The sequence below is a fragment of the Pteronotus mesoamericanus genome, unplaced genomic scaffold, assembly GCF_021234165.1.
Source record: "Pteronotus mesoamericanus isolate MK-2021 breed Mesoamerican mustached bat unplaced genomic scaffold, CSHL_Meso_final contig_41, whole genome shotgun sequence".
In the NCBI taxonomy this organism is placed as follows: domain Eukaryota; kingdom Metazoa; phylum Chordata; class Mammalia; order Chiroptera; family Mormoopidae; genus Pteronotus; species Pteronotus mesoamericanus.
Window position 1 is genome coordinate 3,175,518 of NW_026555152.1, and position 24,494 is coordinate 3,200,011.

General features: G+C 40.5%; 1 protein-coding gene across 1 annotated transcript in view; it reads right to left on the reverse strand.

Annotated features, from left to right (window-relative positions):
* The window catches only part of MTUS2 (microtubule associated scaffold protein 2), a 632,886-nt gene that overhangs the window by 413,362 nt on the left and 195,030 nt on the right, over window positions 1-24,494 (reverse strand). Inside the window, exons 3-4 of the mRNA XM_054577117.1 lie at window positions 20,906-23,368; window positions 14,808-15,048 (exon numbers count right to left, since the gene is read on the reverse strand). Of these exons, the coding sequence (XP_054433092.1) occupies window positions 14,808-15,048; window positions 20,906-23,131 (2,467 nt within the window). The 5' untranslated portion in view covers window positions 23,132-23,368. The remainder of the gene's footprint in view (window positions 1-14,807; window positions 15,049-20,905; window positions 23,369-24,494) is intronic.

Below are 24,494 nucleotides of genomic sequence, written 5' to 3' on the forward strand. Positions count from 1 at the left end.
TCTAGCATCATAGCCCAAGAAGGGAGAGGCCTACTGCCTGGGATAAATTGAGTGAGTAGGCCAAGCCAAGGGCCACTGGCATGGTGCCAGTGCCAGGAGCCACTCGGAATTAAGTCATCATCACTTTTGAGAGGTTCCCAATGTCTGGCGGCGGACTTATTGTTCATCCCAGAGCCTATGCTAAGTGATCCTGCCAATAACACCAAGAACATCTTGTGTCCTGTACAAGTGACACTCATCATCATCACAAGGCTTTCCTGGGCCCCCAGTGATTACCCATGTAAACACACACCTTTCTCTAAATGAAGACACCCAAAAACCCAAGAAAAAGAGTTGGGGTCCTGAAGGGTTAGGGCCAGGGGAGTCCCTACTGTGTACTTGTGAAGGATGAACTGAACTTTGATGAAGTGTCAGCCTCACCACAAATGTGTGAGTATGAATAAGCCAACTTCTGAAGCAGCTGCCACCTCCTAGCGTATATGCAAGGGGTATAGTCTAAAAGACCTTGGTTTATTTGAAACTTGGCTTTTGCAAGATGAATATCAACTAAGTTTATTTTTAGTAATTTTAAGTCTTCCCAGACTTTGTACAGAAATAAAACTATTAACATTTGTTATATGATGCTATTTCAAAGGTGTGTAATTCAATTTTACATCAAATTTATAACTCACTGATGAAGGTGATGGTGAGATGGTGCTGGATAGCAATAGCTGCCAGTGGTGGGACATTATCACTTTAAATACAGCCCATTTGCTGATGGCCAACACTTTCCTATCTCCAGCTGGGACCTGTGTTCTCAACTCTAGTCTCCATAGGATGGAGACTAGACACTTTTCCATAGGCTTTATTCCATAGGATGACTAGACACTTTTCAACCTTCACATGCCCTAAAGTAGCTCCTACCTTCCCTTGTACACCACCCTTCTCTCATCTCTGAATGACAGCTCCATCCTCCTAGTTGCTCAGGTCCAAAGCCCTGCTCATTGTCCATTGCTCGTTTTCTCTCTAAGTCCATCTCCAGTGGGTCAGAAGCCTCTGTGTACTTGACCTTCTCACTGTCTCTCATCACTGCCTGGGTCACTGAAACACCTGCTCTCCCTGCTTCAGTCTTTGTCTCCTTAGAGTATGCTCTCACCATGGGATTCAGAGAGATTCTGTTTACACAATAGTCAGATCATGCTGCCCAATTCCAAACCCTGCACTCAAGAGCAAGAGTCAAACCCATACAATGGCTCTTAGGCCTTATGCAACTTGCCTAGTGCCAATCGCCTCTCTAGTCACATCCCCTACTGTTCTCTTGCAACTCACTCTGCTCCAGCCTCCCTAGCCTTCCTATAACATCAGGGCCTTCGCACTGGCTCCTCCCTCTGCCTGGAACTCTCCACCAAGATATCCACACAGTTCCCTCCTTCATTCCTTTGGAGTCATCTTCTCAGGGAGACCTTTTCCAACCACCCTATTTAAAATTATAATCCTCCTCCCTCCTGTCTCAAAACCTCCTTTCCCCCTTCTCTAATGTTTCATTTTCTTCAATACTATTTATGTCTCCCAATAGACCATGTAATTTATTTGCTTAAAAAAAAGTTGCCCCCCTACATTCTATAATCTAAGCTCCACAGGAACAAGAATTTTTGTCTTTTGTCACTGCTTTAGGCCCCTTCCACCTAGAACACTGCTGACATGTGAAAGTCTCTCAGCAAAATTGTTAAATGAGTGACTGAACACATAATTAACTTGTAGCAGCTCTGATAATGACAGGTAGGTCCATCACAATGTACATATATCATGGGAATCATCACAAAAATTTTTGATTTTTTTGTTATAGAAATGTTTGTATAAAAACCTAATCATTAAGACCATCAATAATTACCTCAGTAAATGACAATTCACACAGTATTATAATTGGAAACAGATGAATAAAATTCCCTTCCATTAATAATAAAAGAAATACTGTGACGATAGGAGTAGTAATAAAGCTAATGTTTAACACTGGTAAGAGTAGAGCAAGAAGAAAACACGTTGAAGAAACACTAGTATGAACATAAGTGTTACAAGCTTTCTAAAATAATTAGTCAGACTGATGAAGAAAACAAAGGGATCCAAGATGGTGGAGGAGTAAGTGGAAGCTACATTAACCTCCTCCAAGGACCAAACAGGAATTATACCAAATCGTAGAAATATCATCCTTAATAACCAACTGAACACTAGCTGGAGAGAAGCCTTATAACCACGGACAGACAAAAGAAACCACTTCAACACAACATGGCAAGTATGGAGTGCAGAGGAGACACAAAAGGGCTGCTGGGCTCCCACAGGCAGCAAAAGTCCCAGTGGGATATTTCAGCATGGGGGAGGGGGGTACTGCTAGAGAAATGTGGGGTCTAAAACACAGGATGGACTCCGCAGCCTACAGCTTCAGAACCAGAAAGGAACCCAGGTAACATCCAGCTGTGAAAAACAGCAGGGTTTCTCTCCGTCAAGGAGAGATGGTGGGAGATGCAGAAAGCCTCTCAAAAGCCAATGCACAAAATTTCATTTGCAGCCACTTACACTGGGTTCTCATAGAGAGAGGGCAGAGTGGACCAGAGATGCTTGAGGAGAGTCTGCGGTTGGTGGCTCTGGGGAGAGAACTGAGGGAGCAGCCACTGGAACCCCATGCTGAGTCATCCCCCATACTACAGGAGTCATCATTCTCCAGCAGAGCACTCCTGCCAAGCAACATTAGCCTGAGGGGAAGTAATAGCCCCACTTGCAGGAATTACTCTGCCCCACCCTGTGGAGCTTAGGCCAGGCTGTAGATCACAGCTTGATTAGTTTAACAACTGATCAGCTTAACAGCTGAATATTTTAACAGCTAAGGTGGAAAATACAAAGAAGCAGCCAAAATGGGAAGACAAAAACAAACAAACAAATAAACAAAAAAACCCTCAAATGAAAGAACAAGAGAATTCTCCAAAGAAGAAATAGATGGAATGGAGGTGAGCAATTTATCAGATAGAGAGGTAAGGGTTATGATTATAAGGAAACTCAACAGCACGAAAAAAGATATAGAGACCATAAAAAAGAACCAGTCAGAAATAAAGAATGCAATATCTGAAATAAATAATAAACCAGAAGGAGTAAACAGTAGGTTAGATGAAGCAGAGGATCAAATCAGTTTCTTGGAAGACATGATAGGAAAAAACCCAGGCGGAACAGCACAAAGAGAAAAGAATTTTAAAAAATGAGCAGGGCTTAAGAAATATTTTGGACAACATGAAGCATAACAACATCTGATATCTGGGGATACCAGAAGGAGAAGAGAGGAGAAAGAGGGTCTAGAAGAGGATCTTGAACCTAACTTCCTTAATCTGGTGAAGGAAAAAGACAGACACACAAGTCCAGGAAGCTCAGAGAATCCCAAACAAGTTGGACCCAAACAGGCCTACACTGAGAGACATCATAATTAAAACGACAAAACTTAAAGACAAGGAGAGAATCCTAAAAGCCATAAAAGAAAAGCAGATAGTTACCTACAAGGGAGCACCAATTACACTGGCATTTGATTTCTCAACAGAAATATTGCAGGGCCAGAACGGAGTGACAAGAAATACTCAAAGTAATGAAAAGCAAGGATCTACAACCAAGGCTACTTTACCAAGCAAGGCTATCATTTTAAATCAAAGGAGAAATAAGGAGCTTCCCAGACAAGAAAAAGCTAAAGGAATTTATTAACACCAAACAAGTACTGCAACAAATGTAAAAGTGCTTACTTTAAAAAGAAGAAGAAAAGAGAAAGAAAAATAAGTCTAATAAAAAAATAGTGTGTATCAATAATCACATTAAATGTAAATGGCTTAAATGCTCTAACCAAAGGACAGAGAGTAGCTGAATCGATACAAAAACAAGACCCATACATATGCCATCTCCAAGAGACCCACCTCAGATCGAAAGATACACAGACTAAAATTAAAGGGATAGAAAGATATTTCACGCAAACGGAAAGGAAAAAAAGCTGAGGTTGCAGCACTTATATCTGAAAAAATAGACTTCAAAACCAAGGCTATAGTAAGAGACAGAAAAAGGGCACCCCTTAATGACAAAGGGAACAATCCAGCAAGAGGATATAAACCTAATAAACATTTACACACCCAACAAAGGAGAACCTGAATATGTGAAGCAAATATTGATAGAAATAAAAGGACCGATCGATAGAAATGCAGTCATAGTCAGTGATTTTAACACCCCCATTGACTTGAATGGACAGCTCTTCCAGACAGGAGATCAACAAGGAGATAGCAGGTTTAAATGACACACTAGATTAAATGGATTTAATTGATGTCTTCAGAGCATTTCACCCTAAAGCAGCAGAATATATTTACTGTTTAATTGCTCATGGAATGTTTTCTAGGATATACTGCATGCTAGGACACAAAACAAGTCTCAGTAAATTTAACAAAATTGAAGCCATATCAAGCACCTTCTCTGACCACACTGCTATGACACTAGAAATTAATCACAAGAAGAACACTGAAAAATAAGCAAAGACATGGAAGCTAAATAACATGCTATTAAACAATGAATGGGTCAACAATAAGATCAAGGAAGAAATCAAAAGATACCTCTAAAGAAATGAAAATGAGGACACAATATTCCAAAATGTGTGGAACACTAAGAGAATAATCCTAAGAGGGAAATTCACAGCAATACAGGCCTATGTAGAGAATGAATGAATGAATGAATGAATGAATGAATAAAAACAAGAAAAAGCTCAAATAAACAAAACTTCACACAAAGTTACTTGAAAAACAATAACAAACAAAGCCAAGAGTAGAAGGAAGAAAATAATAAAGATCAAAGCAGAAATAAATGAAATACAGTAAAAACTGTCACAAAAGATCAATGCATCTAAGATCTGGTTCTTTGAAAAGATAAACAAGATTTATAAACCTTTCACCAGGTTCATGAAGAAAAAGAAAGAAAACCCAAATAAACAAAATCAGAAATGAAAGAGGAGAAATAACAACTTGGCACCAAAGAAATATAAAGGACTGTAAGAAAATATTGTGAACAATTATCATATTTTGCTGGGTATAATGCATACTTTTCTGCCCAAAATTTTGAAAGAAAAATAAGGATGCACATTACTCATGGGTAGTACTAATTCCGTATTTACATAGATGTTTTTGACTTTTTAACTTATGCTTACATGTTAAAAGTGTAACTCTGAAAAGCAATAACGATATCTGTATGTAAAATAATACCCTGGGATACAATATTTGGTTTGGTTTCCAAATATAAATAAATGTGGGTGTGCAGTATACACAGAAGCACATTATACACTGTAAGATATGGTATATGCCAACAAACTGGACAACCTGGATGAAATGGATAAATTCCTAGAAACATACAATCTTCCAAAATTAAATCAGGAAGTATCAGAGAATCTGAATAGACAGATTACACCTTATTGAAATTGAAGCAGTAATTTTAAAAAAAACCCAACAAACAAAATCTCTGGACCAGATAGCTTCACAGATGAGTTTTGCCAAACATTCCAAGAAGAACTAACCCCTCTCTTTATAAAACTATTTCATAAAATCCAAGAGAAGGGAAGGCTACCAAACTTATTATAGGAAGTCAGCATCATCCTAATTCTAAAACCAGATAAAGACAGTACAAAGAAAGCAAATTATAGGCCAATATCTCTGATGAACACAGACGCTAAAATCCTCAAAAAATATAAGCCAACTGAATACAGCAATACATTAAAAAAGATCATACACCATGATCAAGTGGGATTTATTCTGGGAATGCAAGGTTGGTACAACATTCACATATCTATAAATGTGATTCAGTACATAAACAAAATGAAGTATAAAAACCGCATGATCATATCAACAGATGCAGAAAAAGCTTTTGATAAAATCCAGCACCCATTTATGATAAAAACTCTCAGCAAAGTGGGAATAGAGGGAACATACCTCAACATAACAAAGGCCATATATGACTAACCCACTGCAACATCATACTTAATGGGCGAAAACTACAAGGATTCCCCTTAAGATCAGGAACAAGACAGGGATGTCCACTTTCACCTCTTTTATTCAACATAGTAGCAGAAATCTAGCCAGAACAATCAGACAAGAAGAAAAAAAGCCATCCAAATGAAAAGGAAGATGTAAAATTGTCCTTATTTGCAGATGGCATGATACTATACATAGAGAACCCCAAAGATTCCATCAAAACTACTAGAGCTGATAATTGAATTCAGCAAACTAGAAGGATACAAAATTAATATCCAGAAATCAGCTGCAATTTTTTATATGCCAATAACAAACTAACAGAAAGGGAAATTAATAAAACAATTCCATTCACAGTTGCTTCAAAAAGAATAAAATACCTAGGAATAAACCTAACCGAGGATGTAAAAGATTGGTACACAGAAAATTACGACACTGAAGAAAAAAGCTGAAGAAGATACAAATTAGTGGAAGTAAATACTGTGTTCATGGATAGAAATAATTAACATCATTAAAATGTCCATATAACCCAAAGCAATATATAAATTCAATGCAATTCCTGTCAAGATTCTATTAAACAATGAATGGGACAATAATGAGATAAGAGAAGAAATCAAAAAATTTCTGGAAACAAATGAAAATGAACAGACAACAGTCTAAAACCTATGGCACACCAAAGGCGGTCCTGAGAGGGAAGTTCATAGCAATACAGGCTTACCTAAAAAAGATAGAAACATTTCAAATAAAAGACCTAACACTACAACTTCAAGAACTGCAGAACAACAACAAATAAATCCCAGAGAGTGTAGAAAGAAGGAAATAGTCAAGATTAGAGCAGAAATGAATGACATAGAGACAAAAAGAACAATTCAGAGGATCAACCAATCCAGAAGCTGGTTCTTTGAAAAGATAAATAAAATTGACAAGCTTTTAAGCAGACTCATCAAAAAAGAAAAAGGGAGAGGACCCAAATTAATAATACCAGAAAGGAAAGCGGAGAAATAACAACTGATACCACAGAAATACAAAGGATCGTCAGAAACTACTATGAACAATTGTATGCCAAGAAATTTGAAAATCTTGATGAAATGGACAAATTTTTAGAAAAGTATAAACTTCCAACACTGAAGGAGGAAGAAACAGAAAGCTTGAACAGACCGATAACAGCTGGGGAAATTGAAGCAGTCATCAAGAAACTCCCAGCACACAAAAGCCCAGGGCCGGATGGTTTCACAGGAGAATTTTACAAAACATTTAAGGAAGAGCTAACCCCTGTCCTTCTCAGACTATTCCAAAAAATCCAAAGGAGGGAAGACTCCCAGACTCTTTCTATGAGGCCAGCATCACCCTGATCCCAAAACCAGACAAAGACCCTACAAAGAAAGAAAACTACTGTCCAATTTCGCTGATGAACATAGATGCTAAAATCCTCAACAAAATATTGGCAAACCGCATCCAGCGATACATTCAAAAGATTATCCACCAAGATCAAGTGGGATTCATCCCAGGCATGCAGGGATGGTTCAATATACACAAATCAGTAAACGTGATACATCACATCTATAAAAGGAAAGACAAAGACCACATGATCATCTCGATAGATGCAGAAAAAGCATTCGATAAGGTACAGCACCCATTTATGACCAAAACACTCAGCAAAATGGGAATAAATGGGGCATTCCTCAACGTAATAAAGGCCATATATGAAAACCCTACAGCCAATATCATACTCAACGGGCAAAAACTGAAAGCTTTCTCTCTAAGATCGGGAACACGACAAGGATGTCCGCTCTCACCGTTTCTTTTCAACATCGTATTGGAAGTCCTAGCCACAGTGGTCAGACAAGAGAAAGAGATAAAAGGCATCCAAATAGGAAAGGAGGAAGTGAAGCTATCATTGTTTGCAGATGACATGAGAGTGTACAAAGAGAACCCTGTAGACTCTACCAACAAATTCCTCAACCTAATAAGTGAATTTGGCAAAACAGCAGGATACAAAGTCAACATTCAGAAATCAAAGGCATTTTTGTACACCTGCAATGCAATAGAAAAAGAAGAAATCAGAGAAAAAAATACCATTCGATATAGCAAGAAGAAAAATAAAGTACCTAGGCATAAATTTAACCAAAGACGTAAAAGACCTGTACACAGAAAACTATACAACATTGAAAAAAGAAATTAAGGAAGACACAAATAAATGGAAGCATATACCGTGCTCATGGATTGGAAGAATTAATATCCTCAAAATGTCCATACTACCCAAAGCAATTTACAGATTCAACACAATCCCTATTAAGATACCAATGACGTACTTCACAGAAATAGAACAGACATTTCAAAAATTTATATGGAACCATAAACAACCCCGAATAGCCGCAGCAATTTTGAGAAAGAAACACAAAGTAGGAGGGATCACAATACCGGACATCAAACTCTACTACAAAGCCACTATACTCAAAACAATCTGGTACTGGCACAAGAACAGACCCATAGACCAGTGGAACAGAATAGAAAGCCCAGAAATAAGCCCAGGTCTCTATGGGCATCTAATATTTGACAAAGGGGGCAGAAGCATAAAATGGAGCAATAACAGCCTCTTCAACAAATGGTGCTGGGAGAGCTGGACGGCTACACGCAAAAAATTGAAATTGGATCATCAGCTGACACCATACACAAAAATAAACTCAAGATGGATAAAAGACTTAAATGTAAGTCGCAACACCATCAAAGTCCTAGAGGAGAACATTGGCAGGAAACTCTCAGATATCCCACACAGCAATTTCTTCACTGATGTGTCTCCTAAAGCAAGGGACATAAAGGAAAGAATAAACAAGTGGGACCTCATCAAAATAAGAAGCTTCTGCATGGCTAAAGAACACATCAGCAAAATGAAAAGGGAGCCTACGATATGGGAAAATATATTCACTAATGATACATCAAATAGAGGTTTGGTCTCCAAGATATATAAAGAACTCACTCAACTCCACTCCAAGAAGACAAACGATCCAATCAAAAAATGGGCAAAGGGCCTGGGCAGATGCTTTTCCAAGGAGCAGATACAGAGGGCCCAGAGGCATTTGAAAGGATGCTCAGCATCACTAGCCATCAGACAAATGCAGATCAAAACCACCATGAGGTCCCACCTCACACCAGTCAGAATGGCCATCATAAACAGATCCACAAACAACAGGTGCTGGCGAGGCTGTGGAGAAAAGGGAACCCTAGTACACTGTTGGTGGGAATGCAGACTGGTGCAGCCACTGTGGAAAACAGTGTGGAAGTTCCTCAAAAAGCTGAAAATGGAACTGCCTTTTGATCCAGTGATTCCCCTGCTGGGACTATACCCTAAGAACACCAAAATGCCAATACAAAAGAACCTATGCACCCCAATGTTCATAGCAGCACAATTGACAATAGCCAAGTGTTGGAAGCAACCTAAATGTCCATCAGTAGATGATTGGATCAAAAAGTTATGGTACATATACACAATGGAATACTATGCAGCATAAAGAAAAAAAGAACTACTAAACTTCGTGACAGCATGGATGGAACTGGAGAGCATCATGCTAAGCGAAATAAGCCAGGGGGCGAAAGACAAATACCATATGATCTCACCTATAAGTGGAACCTAACCAACAATACAAAGATGCAAGGAAAATATGACCAGGAACACTGAAAGGAAAAGAAATCAACAGAGACAAGAGAGAAGGAGGGAGGGGGGGCAGGGAAAGGGAAGGGAAGGGGAAAGTCAAGGAACATAAGCAAGGACTCATGGACAAAACCAAAGGGGAAGAGCTGAGGGAGGGAAGAAGGGAGGGGGCAAGGGATAGTGGTGGGGGGAGGCAGAGATAAATGTATTTAATAAATAAATAAATAAATAAATAAAATTTTAAAAAAAGATTCTAATGACATATTTCACAGAACTAGAACAAATATTTCAAAAATTTATATGGAACCACAAAAGGCCCTGCATAGCAACAGTAATCCTATGAAAGGACAAAGTTGAAGGAATCACTCTACCTACTCTCAAACTCCATTACAAGGTCATAGTGATCAAAACAGCCTGGTCTGGTGCTTGCATTAAAATGGACACATAGATCAATGGAACAGAACAAAAGGCCCAGAAATAAACCCACACCTTTATAGTCAATTAATATTTGACAGAGGAAGCAGACATACACAAAGGGCTAAGATGGTTTATTCAATAAATGGTGTTGGGAAAATTGGACAGATACATACAGAAAAATGAAACTATATGACCTTCTTACATCACACACAAGAATAAATTCAAAATGGATCAAAGACTTAAGTGTAGGACCTGAAGCCATAAAAAATCCTAGGAGAAAACATAGGCAGCAAAATCTTGGACATTGCTTGTAACAATTTTTTATCAGACATATCTCCCCAGGCAAGGGAAACATAAGAAAAAATAAACAAATGGGACTACATAAAATAGTTTTTGCACAGCAAAGGAAATCAACAACAAAATAAAAAGACAACCCACAGAATGGGAGGCCATATTCACCAATATATCTGATAAAGGGTTAATATCCGAAGTTTATAAAGAACTTACAAAACTCAATACCAAAAAATTCCCCCACAAACAGCTCAATTGAAAAATGAGCAAAGGATCTGAATGATACTTCTTCAAAAAGGACATACAGATGGCTAGAAAACATATAAAAAGATGCTCAACATCACTAATTATCAGAGAAATGCAAATTAAAACCACAATGAGATATCATCTCACACCTTTCAGAATAGCTATCATCAATAAATCAACAAACAATAAGTGCTGGAAAGGAAGTGGAGAAAGGAGAAGAACCCTTTTGCACTGTTGGTGGGAATGTAGACTGGTGCAACTACTGTGGAAAGCAGTATGGTGATACCTCAAAAAATTAAAAATGGATCTGCTTTTTGACCCAGTGATCCCACTTTAGGGAATATATCTAAAGGAACCCAAAACATTAATTTAAAAGAACATAAGCAGCCCTATGTTCACTGAAGCATTATTTACAACCAGTAAGATATGGAAGCAGCCCAAGTGTCCATCAGTAGATGAGTCAGTAAAACAACTATGGGACATTTACCCAATGGAATACTACTCAGCCATAAAAAAAGAAAATTTTACCCTTTGTGACAGTATAGATGAACCTGGAGAAATTATACTAAGTGAAATAAGCCATTCACAGAAAAACGAATACCATATGATTTCACTAATATGTGGAATCTAATGAACAAACTGAACTAACAAAGATAATGGGGACAAACTCAGATGGAGAACAGGATGACAGCTAAGGTGGTGGGGAGGGTTAGGGGTGGAGGGATTGAGCAAAAAGGAAAAAGGATTCATGGACAACAGTGTGATGACTGAGCTGGGGGAGGTGGGTATAAGGGGTCTAAATTGTAACGGCAAAAAAAAAACAATAAAGATTTTTTAAAAAGAAAAAAGATTAACCAGCCTGTAAAAGGTTTGGATATGCTTTATACAATAATTACATTTGAAATAATCTATCCTAAGAAAACAATATGAAAGAAGGCAAATAAGTATACACAAAGATTCAAATTTCAACATTATTAAAAGTAGTACAAGTGGCCCGGACCAAAGTGGCTCAGTTTGTTAGGCATTGTCCCACAAAGCGAAAAGTAGTCAGTTTGATTCCCAGTCAGAGCACATGCCTGGGTTGTGGGTTCAGTCTCCGGTTGGGGCATGTTCAACAGGCAACTGATAGATGTTTCTCTGTCACGTTGATGTTTCTCTCCCTGTCTCTCTCCCTACCTTCTCCTCTCTCTAAAAATAATAAATAAAATCTTCTTTAAAAAATAGTACAGAGGAAGCAGAACCCAACTGCCAGTAGTTGGACAATGGTTACATCAATTCTGCTCTTATTCCCTCAGTCACCCATTCTTCCCACTTCAGAGACATTGCCTCTGAAGCACCTGTCCCATCCACATAACTCTTCAGGTTACAGTTCCTCAAACACTATGTCCCTTGCTTTGGCAACATCTGTCACAATTTATAATTGTGTATTTTTTTGTCCTTTTTTAAAGTATATTTTTACTATGACTCAAACCTTTCCTTTTTCATTTGTTATTCATCCATGCAGCTGTAAGCCATTCAACCTCTTTGAGCCTAAGTTTCTTTCATAACATTTAGATCATAGAATAGCTACTTGGCAATGTGGTTGAAAGGTTTAGAGACATAGTATATTTTAATTACCTTGCATAGAATGTAAGTAGGTGCTTAATAGGAGGTTCTTATTCTTGTGATTATTTTGTGCTCCTCTAAAACTATATTGCCTAAAGTCAACAGCGATCTAATTATGAAATTCTATGGGTCCTTCTCTTCCTTTATTTCAGCTTCTATTACATTTGATACTATTCAACATCTTAAAATTCTCTTTTTTTTCTCCTTTCCTAGTGTTCTTCCTACTCCCTTGGTTATTCCTTTTCAGACTGTTTTGCTCGCTCTCTTTCTTTGCCGACTGCTTAAATATTGGTGTTTCCCAATTTTCATAGGTTTTTAAATTTTTCATTTTTTCTTTTATATCATCATTTTTATTTTTCAATTACAGTTGACATACATTATTACATTACTTTCAGGTGTACACAACAGTGATATTTTTGTACTTATTTTTATTCTCAATTTCACCTATGAGACCAGCAGTCCCAAACCTTTTTGGTACCAGGAACTAGGGTGGGGGGATGGTTTCAGGATGATTCAAGTGTATTACATTCAAGGTCACCTCCTGCTGTGTGGCCTGGTTCCTAACAGGCCTGGACCAGTATCGGTCCATGGCCCAGAGGTTGGGGACCCCTGCATTAAACTATAAGCTCCATGAAGGCAGGACTCTGTTTTGTTCACTGCTGCAATCCTCAATTTACAACTTCCTCACAAAATAAGTACCAAAATTTGTTGAATAATGAACAAACAATATTATGCTGCAATTAAATATTTATGAAACACTGATGACATAGAAAATGCATACAATATGATATTTATAGGAAAAAGCACCAAAATTCACATTAGTGTTATTTTAGCTACTGAAAAATGCATTGAAAAAGACACTGTGTAAGAAAAAAATCTATAATAGTAACTCTGGATGGGTGCTAAAATATAAGTAGTATTACTTTCTTCTTTCCATTTTTCTATATTCAAAAAAATTTTTTGAATAAGTACTATTTCTATTTAAAAAATACACCAAACCTAAAGGAAACATGCAAGCAAAAGAATGGAGATAAAAACAAAGGGGTACAGAAAACATCAGGAGGTGAGGTGGGCCAGCCACTGTAGAGCAGAGTGACAGGGCTAGGAGAGATGGCAGGGCCATTTCGTGTTCAAGATTTGTGAACAGATTAAAAAAAAGAGTGATATGGTCAGCATGGTCTTATAGGAAGAGCTCTCTGACAAACTGCGGCCCACAGGCCACATCCAGCCCACTGTTTTTGTATGTTGATCTGTATTGGCACACAGCTGCAACATCCACTCTCATCTTGCCTGTGGCTGCTTCCATGCTAAATAGTTACAACACAGACCATCATAGCCCAGAAAGCCTAAAATATTGACTATCTGGACCCTTAAGATAAATGTCTCCAAATCCTGGTCTCCAGGATGTTCTAGAGAAGGGAAGAAACTACAAGAAGTGAGGAGACGATTACATGGGCCATCACTTTGTTACTGTAGGTGGTTAACTAGATATTAATAAAGAGAACAAAGGGAATTAGACATTAGGCTTAATAAACTGGGGAGCATAAGCTTGTTTGCTTCACTAGGAAGCTACAGCTTCACACTCCAGGGGATTACAAAATTCTTTTCGAGGGCATTCTGTGACCTATGATAATGAGCAGAAGCACAATCAGTGAACCTCACATCCCAGGATGAGGACTTCCTCTGCTCAGGAGACCAAGGCACCTGCAATGACCCCTTGGGCTGCTCTGAGTTGCTCCATCCCCAATCACTTACCTTCTACCCAATGGGATTAACACCCATCTCTTCTCCCCTCCAGTACCAGATTCTTGGGGGTTGCAGGGGGAGGTGCTTGACCATAGAGGTCTGTCAGTCTAACCAGGGGATGAACCTATCAAAAAGCCCACAAAAGCTCAGGGAATCCATCAGCTATTTTGAATTTGCACCCAGTCCATCCCAAACCCAAGCTAATACAATCCCAGGGGAAGAAAGAGCGCTCTCTCTCCCCCCTCCCCCTTTCTCTCTTGCTTCTGACCAGCACTCATCCCACGTACCAATGCATCCTCTCTCTAAGCCATGTGGCCTTACCAGCTACATGGCCAGTGGCCTCATGGACTCCACACATGAGTTCCAAGCGGGAGCCTGAACACCTCAGCACAGCAAAGAGCTGCAGCTGGGAATGCAGTCTAAGCTAATCGGATGATGAGAAGGACTGGACTGAAGTAGTCTTGGCATGGCACATGATCTCTGGACATTGACCCTAATTCTGGCCCTGATTTTCCTTGGTGGGAGGGACATAGATGGGACAATGAATGAGGTATCTTTTTTATTTTGCTTCCCAAATAAATTTTACCACTATACTGCACCCTCCCTTGTGGGTCCCTGAAAATGTTTTTTCTCACAACACTGCAAGAACCCCACTTCCACCAGCAACAATTTTAAAGGTGACATGAAGGGTGACCATTGCAGATAGCTAAGTCTTGGTAAATGTCACAGGAAAGAAGAGGAAAAGGCTCTTAAGGGGTGAGAGGCATTCATGCTTCAGACAGTTACCACATTTTATATGAATACTATTTAGAAGTGCAGTAGGAAAAAGCAGTCATTGTTGGATCAGTTACCTGTAGGATCGGAATTGTAGAGACTGGCAGCTGTAGCTATGGGTCCCGGTGTGTGGATGGCACTTGCTGAAGACCTCTGACTTGCGATCAGGATCCTGCTCTTTGCAGATGGTAAACGGGACATTGCACCCAATCCCAACTGGGGCTTAAGGAGCATGGCTGAGCGGTAGAAAGTGGAAGGAACTTCATAGTGTGCATAGGTAGGAGGGCAAAATTCTTCTTTTCCAGGGCATTCTGTGACCTATGATAAATGAGCAGAAGCTCAATCAGTGAACCTCACATCCCAGGATGAGGACTTCACCTGCTCAGGAGACCAAGGCACCAGCAATGACCCCTTGGGCTGCTCTGAGTTGCTCCATCCCTGATCACTTACCTTCTTAGGCCCTTGTGCCTTCATCTCTGAGTTGCTAACGCACCTGGATGACCTCTCAGGTCTCCCCAGTTCTGATACTCTACAGCTGTACATTTCACTGGGAGCAAAAAAAAATCTCACTTGGTAAGGTTTTTTAATTTGATTGCTACAAAACACTGGTATTTGTGTAAGTAGCAAATCTATAAGTAAATAATGCCAATGAAGCAAGGAAGGAATTTGCAACTGTTCATAGAATTATGAAATTTTCATTATTCCTAAGGAGAAAGGGCACATTTTCTATGGTAATATAGCCATATAATAAGTAAATGAACTTTATCAATTTATGTTAAGCCTTTCTTCTAGGCTACTTAGGAAACAAAATATGCACTGTTAATGAGGGAAAAGAGACTATTTGAAAGAACAGAGAAGTTAATAGAAAAAAAAAGTCTTCTCAGGCCTCTACAGTCTATTTACATCATTCAAAATGAGAAACTGATCCACCTCTTCTAATTGCCTTCCCTAGTAAGGTGGTGCTGCCAAGGACGTCTGAGAAAGTCTCAGCAGAGTGGACGTGCCAGCACAGAGTCTCCCTGGCGGCCGAATTTACAGTACCTAGAACAGTATCTACACATGGCTGAAGTCAATAGTGGTTAATAAATAAGAAAAACCATGTTTCCATTCTTTTCTAAGTTTAGTAACATAAAATTCCTATTACTTTTTCCTATAGTTAACAATTTAGACTAGAATACAACTATGGCTACCTTTCATATATAAAATTCTGGATTCTGAAGGCCTTTTCAAATTATCATATTAAAAATGAAAAAATAAGACAACTCAATAATCTATTTCCTCTCATTTTTTTTAAAAAAAGGTAGTACCAGAGGTTATGCATAAAAAAAATAAATACATCCATTAATTAATTCTGCTCTAAATCACTATATATTTTATGTGTCATACATATTCAGGAACCACAGCATTTAACAATGTTTTTTTATAGGGCTACAATGCTTTGATCCAAGCTGTTGGGAGGGATAAATCCTTAACTTGATATTATTTTAATGTTGAAATAGATACAAAGTCCTCCTTAAATTGACATTATTGAAACAAAAGATTAGGCCTTTAAAGTTTTATCATAATCACATTGTAAATTATGCATGACTGCTATTGTAGATAGATTCTATTCAGGCTGCTGCAACAACATTGCTGTAAAAGAACATTCCACATTTGCTCTCTGATAAAAAATTTTACCATTCTCTACTTAGTCTCTAACTATCAATCTTTGGCTTTTATATTATATTCATATTTCCTTTATTTTTTCTTCTGTTTGTAAATTTTTGGTGCCATTGCACATGGTTTTTAGCAGGTGCTCACATGAGGAAATTATAATCATTTCTAACCTACATCTGTCAAGATTTTAGGCTTGCAATATGTCGAGCTTGGTAATTACTCATTCTTTAAAACTGGATAGTTTTCAGGGGTCAAAACCCACCATGCTGTCACTGAAAATTGATCATCACAATTTCAGTAATTTCAAGGCCTGTCATTTTGTTGGGTAATTTGTCTCTGGTAAAATAACAAATTCTTTACAAAGGTGAAAATGCCTAATCTGTGCATTTTTAATACAACAGGAGAATCTTCAAACAGCATCACACTCTTTTCTTTCATCTTTATTAACAGAATATAATAGCAATCACTGCACAGCCATAAACACATAGAGATCCACCCCAAATGGTACTTTTCCTCTTTCTTTAATAGAGTATTTTTAAAGAAATAGTTTTGAAAGTGAATTAAAGGACACTTGTCATTTTAAACAAACTCCTAAGACAACCACAACACACAGACAAATCAGTTCTTACTGGATTGCCCCTGTGTGTGCGTCCTGTCCTGTCCTTGTGGGGTCCTGGGACGCGAAAGTATGGGGTAAATGTGGAGGCATCAGGGAGAAGTCACTGGGATGGCTGCAGGGAGGGGGTTCGTGATGGCTAACTGTGTCAACTTGGCTGGGCCACCAGTCCCAGATATTTGGTCAAAGAAGGTATTTTTTTTTAGATGAGATCAACATTTAAATCAAGAGATCTTGAATAAAGAAGATAGTCCCCCACAATGTATGTGGGCCTCATACAATTAATTGAAGGCCTTAGAAAAAAGTCTAACCTCCCTTAAAGACTCTGCCAGCAGACAGCTTTGGACTTGAACTGCAGCATCAACTCTTCTCTAGGCCTCCAGCCTAGTAGCCCAACCTCCAGATTGTGAACTTGCCAATCTCTACAATTGCATGAGCCAATTTCTTAAAGTTTTGGTAGAAAGACAGATGCATAAATGCATACATACACACACCTTTATATATGTTGTGTTTCTCTGGAGACCCTGCAAACACAGGGTTCTTCAGAGATGAGGTGGTACCAAGGAGCAAGAAGAACAGCCCAAATCACACATCTGCACATGGCAAGCACACTACCTAACCTCTGTCCTCTCACCCTGCTCCCTTCTTTACACCAAAATGTAAAGACTTCCCACAAAGGAGTGTCCTTGAGACCTCAGGAGAGCTGAAAACAGGAAGTAGAAAATCAAGTTGGCAGATTTTATCGTCCTGGAATGACTGGGACCGAGATTACCTCCCAGGTCACTTCTGGAAGCTCTAGCCTCTGTGCTGTTGCCCTCTCTCCGAGGAGCACCCACTCTTGACTCCCCATCTCTACTCACTGCTGCGGAGCTGGCAGTGAGCCAGCAGTAATGACAGCAGAATCTGAGGATGCTTTGGGTTTTTATGGTAAGACTTTCTCTTTTTATTAAAATGATATATATAACTTTTACAATGGAAAAATATTTCTGTGGCAACCGGTCAGAAATGTGTTCCTTTCCTAGAGACTGTTGAAGCCACCCTGTGGTGTGCCGGGGCGCAATGGCAGGCAGGCAGCCTTCCTATTGCCCTATGCCAAGCCTGACCCTGGGACAGGGACTTGCTGAGCTACAGGAAGTCACAGAGATAGGAGCAAGGGCCAAGGGCCAGCCTATTCCCCACTTAAGGTTTCCACAGAAATTAGCCCATCACAACACCTGGGCCACCTCAGCTCTATCCTGTATCCTGAGAATAGGGCCTGGGCCTCGGAGGCTTTGATCATGGCAGAAAATGGTCCCCAGATAGGGTGGCTGGCACAGGGCAGTACTGTTGTCTCCACAACAGGATCTCTCCAAACCCCTCTGAACTACTAAAGCCACACAAACACCCCTAGTCCCCAATCTCCTTAACACTTGGGGAGGTTTCTAGAGGATTAAGTATAAAAAATATTTGGGGGGAGGAAAGTGTATATATCACACAGAAATTACTCTGTATCTTATGGAAAGAGCTAAAGCAATACAGAAAAGAAATACACAAAGGAAAAATTGGGAAGGTTTGCAAAGAATTGCAGTCAATAATTTTTGCCAACATCTCCAAAAACTTTCTCTCATGAATTTTTTTTTTATAGAGAATAATCTAGGATGATCTTTTCTTTGGGCAAGGGAAAGAGGTATCAAGTTACTTTATTAACAATGTTTAGAAAAGGTAAGGGTGACCTCAATATGTATGCACTGCATTGGCATCAGAGAAGTCCCCTGGGGCTACAAAGAAGCCAACCTAAGGCTGAGCATTAGTTCGCTATCACTACCTCCCAGGGTGTGCCTGTCAAAGAGATATTCCACTGTGTCAGATTGGGGGCTCTATCTTGCATGATTTGGGTTACTTCTGCAGTGATACTTTGAGAAGAAAAAGGTTCATTCATTTAACCAGCCCTGGTACCCACAGCCCTGGGGAAGGTCATGTGGCTGCCTCCTACGAACCTTGGACAAGCGCCCTGGGTCAGAGCCTGACTCTGAGCTGCAGAGGCCTAGGGAGATACATTTTTGGAAATTTGAGAAAAACTTGCATTAATGAAGCTAAGAGACAGACCTATCAACCAGAGTGGCAAATTGTCCACGTAAGGGAGATAGCACTGCCTATGGACAGATTCTAAAGTCCTCTAGCCAGGGCACACACTTGCTGCACCTACAAAAGGACACCACACAGCCCCACACGGAGGCGAGTCCGTATGAAGATACTGGACCCCTGGACTCTCAGGCCAGGATCCTCTCTCTAGGCATGTGAGGGGGAAGCCTCTCTAGCCAGCACAGAGTCGGCTGCCTCTGCAGTGTGATTCGATGCCAATGGCTGGAGCCACGGCAGGCCACTTGGTCAACTTGCTGGGGAAACTGGTCGGTGCTAGCCTCAGTAAAGACCTGTTGCTGAGAATGGATTGATCACTTGCTCTGTGCCAGAGATGACACCTCCTGCTGTGATCAATACTGTCTGTAAAAATATCAGTGCAGTCAATCAAGCTAGAGTCCAACTTTTGACTCAATCATTCTACCTCTAGGGAGCTCTGGTTGACTTCTGTTTGGATTCAACATACGTGAGTTCATAAATCAGTTATCATTCAACATTTTTTTGTGCACACATTATGACAAGCACTGTTATGAACTCTGGGGTCACAGTGGGGAACAAAAGACAGAAAAAGTCCCTACTCTTACAGACTTCACATTCTAGTTAATGCAGCAAAAGGAAAAAAAACAACTATAAACATCATGGGAGATAAGTGCTAAGAAGAAAGGAGCTAGAGAAAGAGATCTCACAGAAAAGGTGGCCTCTCCAATGAAGTGACATTTGAAAAGAGGCCTAAAGAGAGTGAAGGAGACAGTCATTCAGATATCTGGGTGAAGAGCATTGCAAGCAGAGGGACGTGCCAAGGGCTGAGGCGGCAGGGGAGAGGGGAAGAGCAGAGGAAGCAGCGGCAGTCCAGAGGCAATGAGCTTCATGGAGCTGACTCCAGCTTGTATCTGAGTGGCCTGGGCAGACCTGAAGGGTGTTAGAGAGAGGAGTCATCTGAGCCACCTTTCCTTTTAATTGATCACTGTTGCCTGCCAGGAGACTGCTTCGGGAGGCTAGTCTTCTTCATGAGCTCTGTGAGGACGACTCGCCATAGCAGGTACTGAAAGGGAGTACCATAAGGAAACGGCAAGGCCTAGGGGAGCATTTCAGGGCTGCCCTTGTTCTGTGGCCATAGGTGAGTTACTCAGGCCTCTCCACATCTGTGTCTTCATCTATACAATGATAAAACATCAGTCCTAACCTCCAGGGAATTACAGTAAGGATTGTTGAATACCGACAAAGATTAAATATGTTACATGTGCCCAAGGCATAGTAGGTGCTCAACTAAATGCTAGCTGTAATTATTATTTTGACTTACAGAGCCCAAGCTTGACAAATTATCTTCTACTCACTGTGTTCTCTGCATGTGTGAACATAAGATTGTCCCATTGAGGAAATACACCCCTCAGAGGATGAAGTTTGACCAATTTGAACAATATATTTATTTCTGATCCCTTTTTCCACTAACCTGGCTGATAGAAGAATTATGCTCACTTATTTAAACATGGGGACCAATTTAAATGCATGCGTATCTAACTCCACGTATATTATATCACATGGAATTTAAATGAGTCTCCACAGATGGCAGACCCAACTTATTATGATCATCAAAATTTTCCAGTCAAAAATGTCATTTGTCTCTATTAAAAACATTCTCCTTTATTAAAAACATTCATTTCTGTACAAGTGTATCCATCAAAATCTGCAAGGGAGAATATTCTGTTTTAACAATTAATTGAAAATGTGTGACAAAGTTTTTAGGGTGTTCAACTTACAAATCATATCAGATTGATATTCTCTTACCTCCTGCAAAAACTTTTCACTGATTTGACTGAAGTGGTGTCCTGGGGGTTTGATCCCAGATACCATCAATCCAGGACTGAAGACCCGTGGTTTCTGCAAGTCTGGCCTGAACTTCTCGTAGAGGCCGGCAGCTGGCTTCAGATCACCACCTGCCACCTTCTCCTCTTTGGGAAGAGGTGTGTTACATGTGGGCGGAGTGTAAGGAAGCCCCACTGGGACCAGTGAAGTGTCCACCTGGCTGAGGGCCTGCGGACTCCTCCTGATGTAGGTGATGATTTTGGGCCTCACGTGCTTCGGCTTGGGTAAAATGATGGGCTTGGGTTCTGTCCTTTCTTCTGTTCTTTCCACCTGGTGGTTCTCCAGTCCCTCCTGTGCAGAAGGTGTATCCTCAGAATGTGTGGAGACAGACTTGGGGATCACACTGGGGCAGGTGTTCTTATCAGGCACTTTCGGGGGGGTGTTCAACAACCACAAGCTGTCAGTGGGAGGTGGGGCAGCTGAGGGTGACTCCACATCTGCACCCAACATACTCGAGTCCTGGAAACTGGTACTGGGTAGTGCTGGCTGGTGGGCTGCATTCAGAGTTGTCTCTGGGTATACAGAGGTTGGGACACCAAGAAGACAAACTGTTTTTGCTGGGGAACTTTCTGTCTTAACTGTATTTTCTAGAAGATTCCTATTTTCAGCAATACATGTAGTGACTTCTTTCCTTTCTCCTGCTTCTGAGCTGCTGCTTTGAGGGTTAAGGGGCTCAGGGACCCCAGTTTTGCTCTCTCTAACAGAAGAATCTGAAGTAAAAACTGTAGCACTGTCCCTGCTCCCACTGCTCAGCACCCCATTCTCCTCACTGACATCTGGGGGCCAGCTGTCAGATGGGGCATTAGGAATAAAAACTACATGACCATCACCTGGTGACATGCTGCTGTGTGAAGCTTCACCCAGTTTCCTAGGTGTGCTTGGTGAAATTTTGCCAAGGGGCTGATTATCAGCAGCTTGCAAGGAAGCAGGGCCAGGTCTGGGGGTGCTCTGAAGAGAACACTGCTCTCCCATATGGACGGCATTCTTGTCCTGCACACTCCTGCCTCCTGCCCCACCAAGCAGGTGGATGCTGCTGTGGGGCAGACTGCTGGCTGCCCTGGGGGTGGCTTCTTGCTGTGCTTCCCCACCCAGCTCCTCTCCATCTTGGAATAACACACCATCTTCCGTGGGGCATCTCAGACACTCGGCCTGGGCTGACATTAATTCCTGTGTGGCCCAGGGTGGGCCAGATTCCAGCTCCAGCCTGGGCTCTCCCTTTTCCTGACCTAAGTGTATTTCTGGCTTACTTGGGACTGCCTTGGATGTTGAAGTCGGAGCACAATGTGGATGGGCAGAACGTGAAGTGCTGTCATTGCTAACTCCTGGTGTACACGCCCCCTCCAGCTGTGGTTCTAAGCAGGTTGTCTCCTTGGTTTCTGAGGTAGATGGTTTAGGATGATGCACACTCTTTCCCTCTGGGATGATGTCCACTGGAGGAAAAGCTGTCTGTGGGAGGTGGGCTGTCACTGTCTCCTGTGGCCCCTCACCATGCTTGGGCATATGACCCAGGGCTTCAGGGAAGTCCAGTGGGGAAGGCTGTAAACGTTGTGGAGTCAGGCTCCCAGCATGCTCCTTCGTGAGCATATCCACTGCAACACCATAGCTGCCCGCCCTTTCCAAAGCATGCCTTCTCAGTTCCTCGTTGTCAAGAGTCTTTGCCAATTTATCCTTGGGAGCATGCCAGAGAATTTCAGTGTCCCTTGGAGTCAAAACATCTGGACTGGCCTCACCCATAGCATTCCTCCATCCTGCCAGACTTGGTCCCTGGACAGTCCAAGAGGTATGCAGGAGAGCTGTGCCTCTCTGCACTGTACACTCTTCATTTAATTCCCCGCGAACAGTTGAAGAGAATTTAAAATCTTTCAGGCTGCTGGGGCCAGCCTGCAACCCCTTCCCAATTCCCTGAAGTGGGTGAAATTCCTTATGGAGATAGGTACTATTTTCTGGTGCACGTGAATTTGCATTTCCAGTTCCATCTGTCAGATCACACGTGTGAGACTCATCATGGGAGGGACTGACCTCCACCATGATTTGATTGGCATTTGTATCACCCACATGTAGGAGACTTTCATTGTTATTTTTCGCCCCCTTTCTGTTGTCCTGCAACTGAGTGTAACATGATTTCTTAGGAGCCAATGGGACACTCATCTTCCACCATCAGCAGTGGCTGCTCACCATGAAGTCCTCCTGGACGGAAAAGGGCTTCCTCCAAGCTGCTATGGGATTAACAGGAAATCCTTAAGCTGTGTGTTGCCGCCTGATTATGCCACATTGAGACACTGCTTTAAATCATTTCAGGACAGTTTTAAAACCAAATCTTGTTATATAGCAGGATGATTTCTCTGGTAGGGGCCTGCTGAAAAAGAGCCAATTAGTCCATGAGACCTAGAGAGAAATAGAAATAAAATCATGTTAGATTGACAAATAGAAATTCTCAGGGGAAAAGGGAATGGTAAACACAAATCTATTCATCACTTTCATACTATCATTTCACTCACTTAATCCATGTTTCTCAAAAACCTTTCAGATAGGGGCTCCTGCAGGCCAAATATGGTGAAATTGAAACTTCAAAATGATTAATGTTAGAAATGGATGATAAACACATTAAATCTTATATTTGAATTTTAAAAATCCACAAGTCCATACTGATATTGATTAAAAAGGTAGAGGAGAAAAGAGGCTCTTCTTCACAGAAGACTACCTACTAATACAGGAAAAGTGATATAATTAGAAAAATAACCATTTTGACCAGAGTCATAATTAATTATCTTGGGTGGGGGATGCCAATGGTTGCTAAAATCCCTGGGTGAAAGAATGTTGAGAAACAATATTTACACAATATCAAGGTTACCACCCTCCAGAATACTTTATTTCTTACAAAAGAAAAATGTTATCTTTACAATGGAGAAAACTGGTGGCCACCTCCCTAATTAAATGATCAAATTTAACATCATCAGTAATGGAAACTGACATCAGTGTTCCCAAGGTTAGGCAGTTCTCTGTGCTTCATAGCACCTGGTGGTATTCTTGCTATAAATGTAAATGTTCAACCTGAATTTCATCATGAGGAAATAATCAGACAAATTCAAACTTATAGTTGTTTTACAAAATACTTGGCCTCACTTGGCCCAAAATGCAGACAGATACCTAAATGCAGTGCATGATTCTCAACTGGACCTTGGGTTGTTTTCTTTTTTAAGTTAGTAAAGTACATTCTTGGGACAATTAGACATTTAAATAAAGACTGTATATTATGTAAAGGTATTTTATCAGTGTTACCTTTCTTGGATGTATAATAGTATTGGGGTTACATCAGAGATAATCATTGGTTTTAGAAGATTCATGTTTTGAACATGATATGCTTCTTGACATGTTGTCTGTAACTTACTCTCAAATGGTTCAGCAAAGAGAAAAATGTATATGTGTACACATGTGTGTGTGGAAAAGAGAGACAGCATGCAGCTATAACAAAACTAACTTGAAAATCTAGGTGATCCACTCTACTATGCCC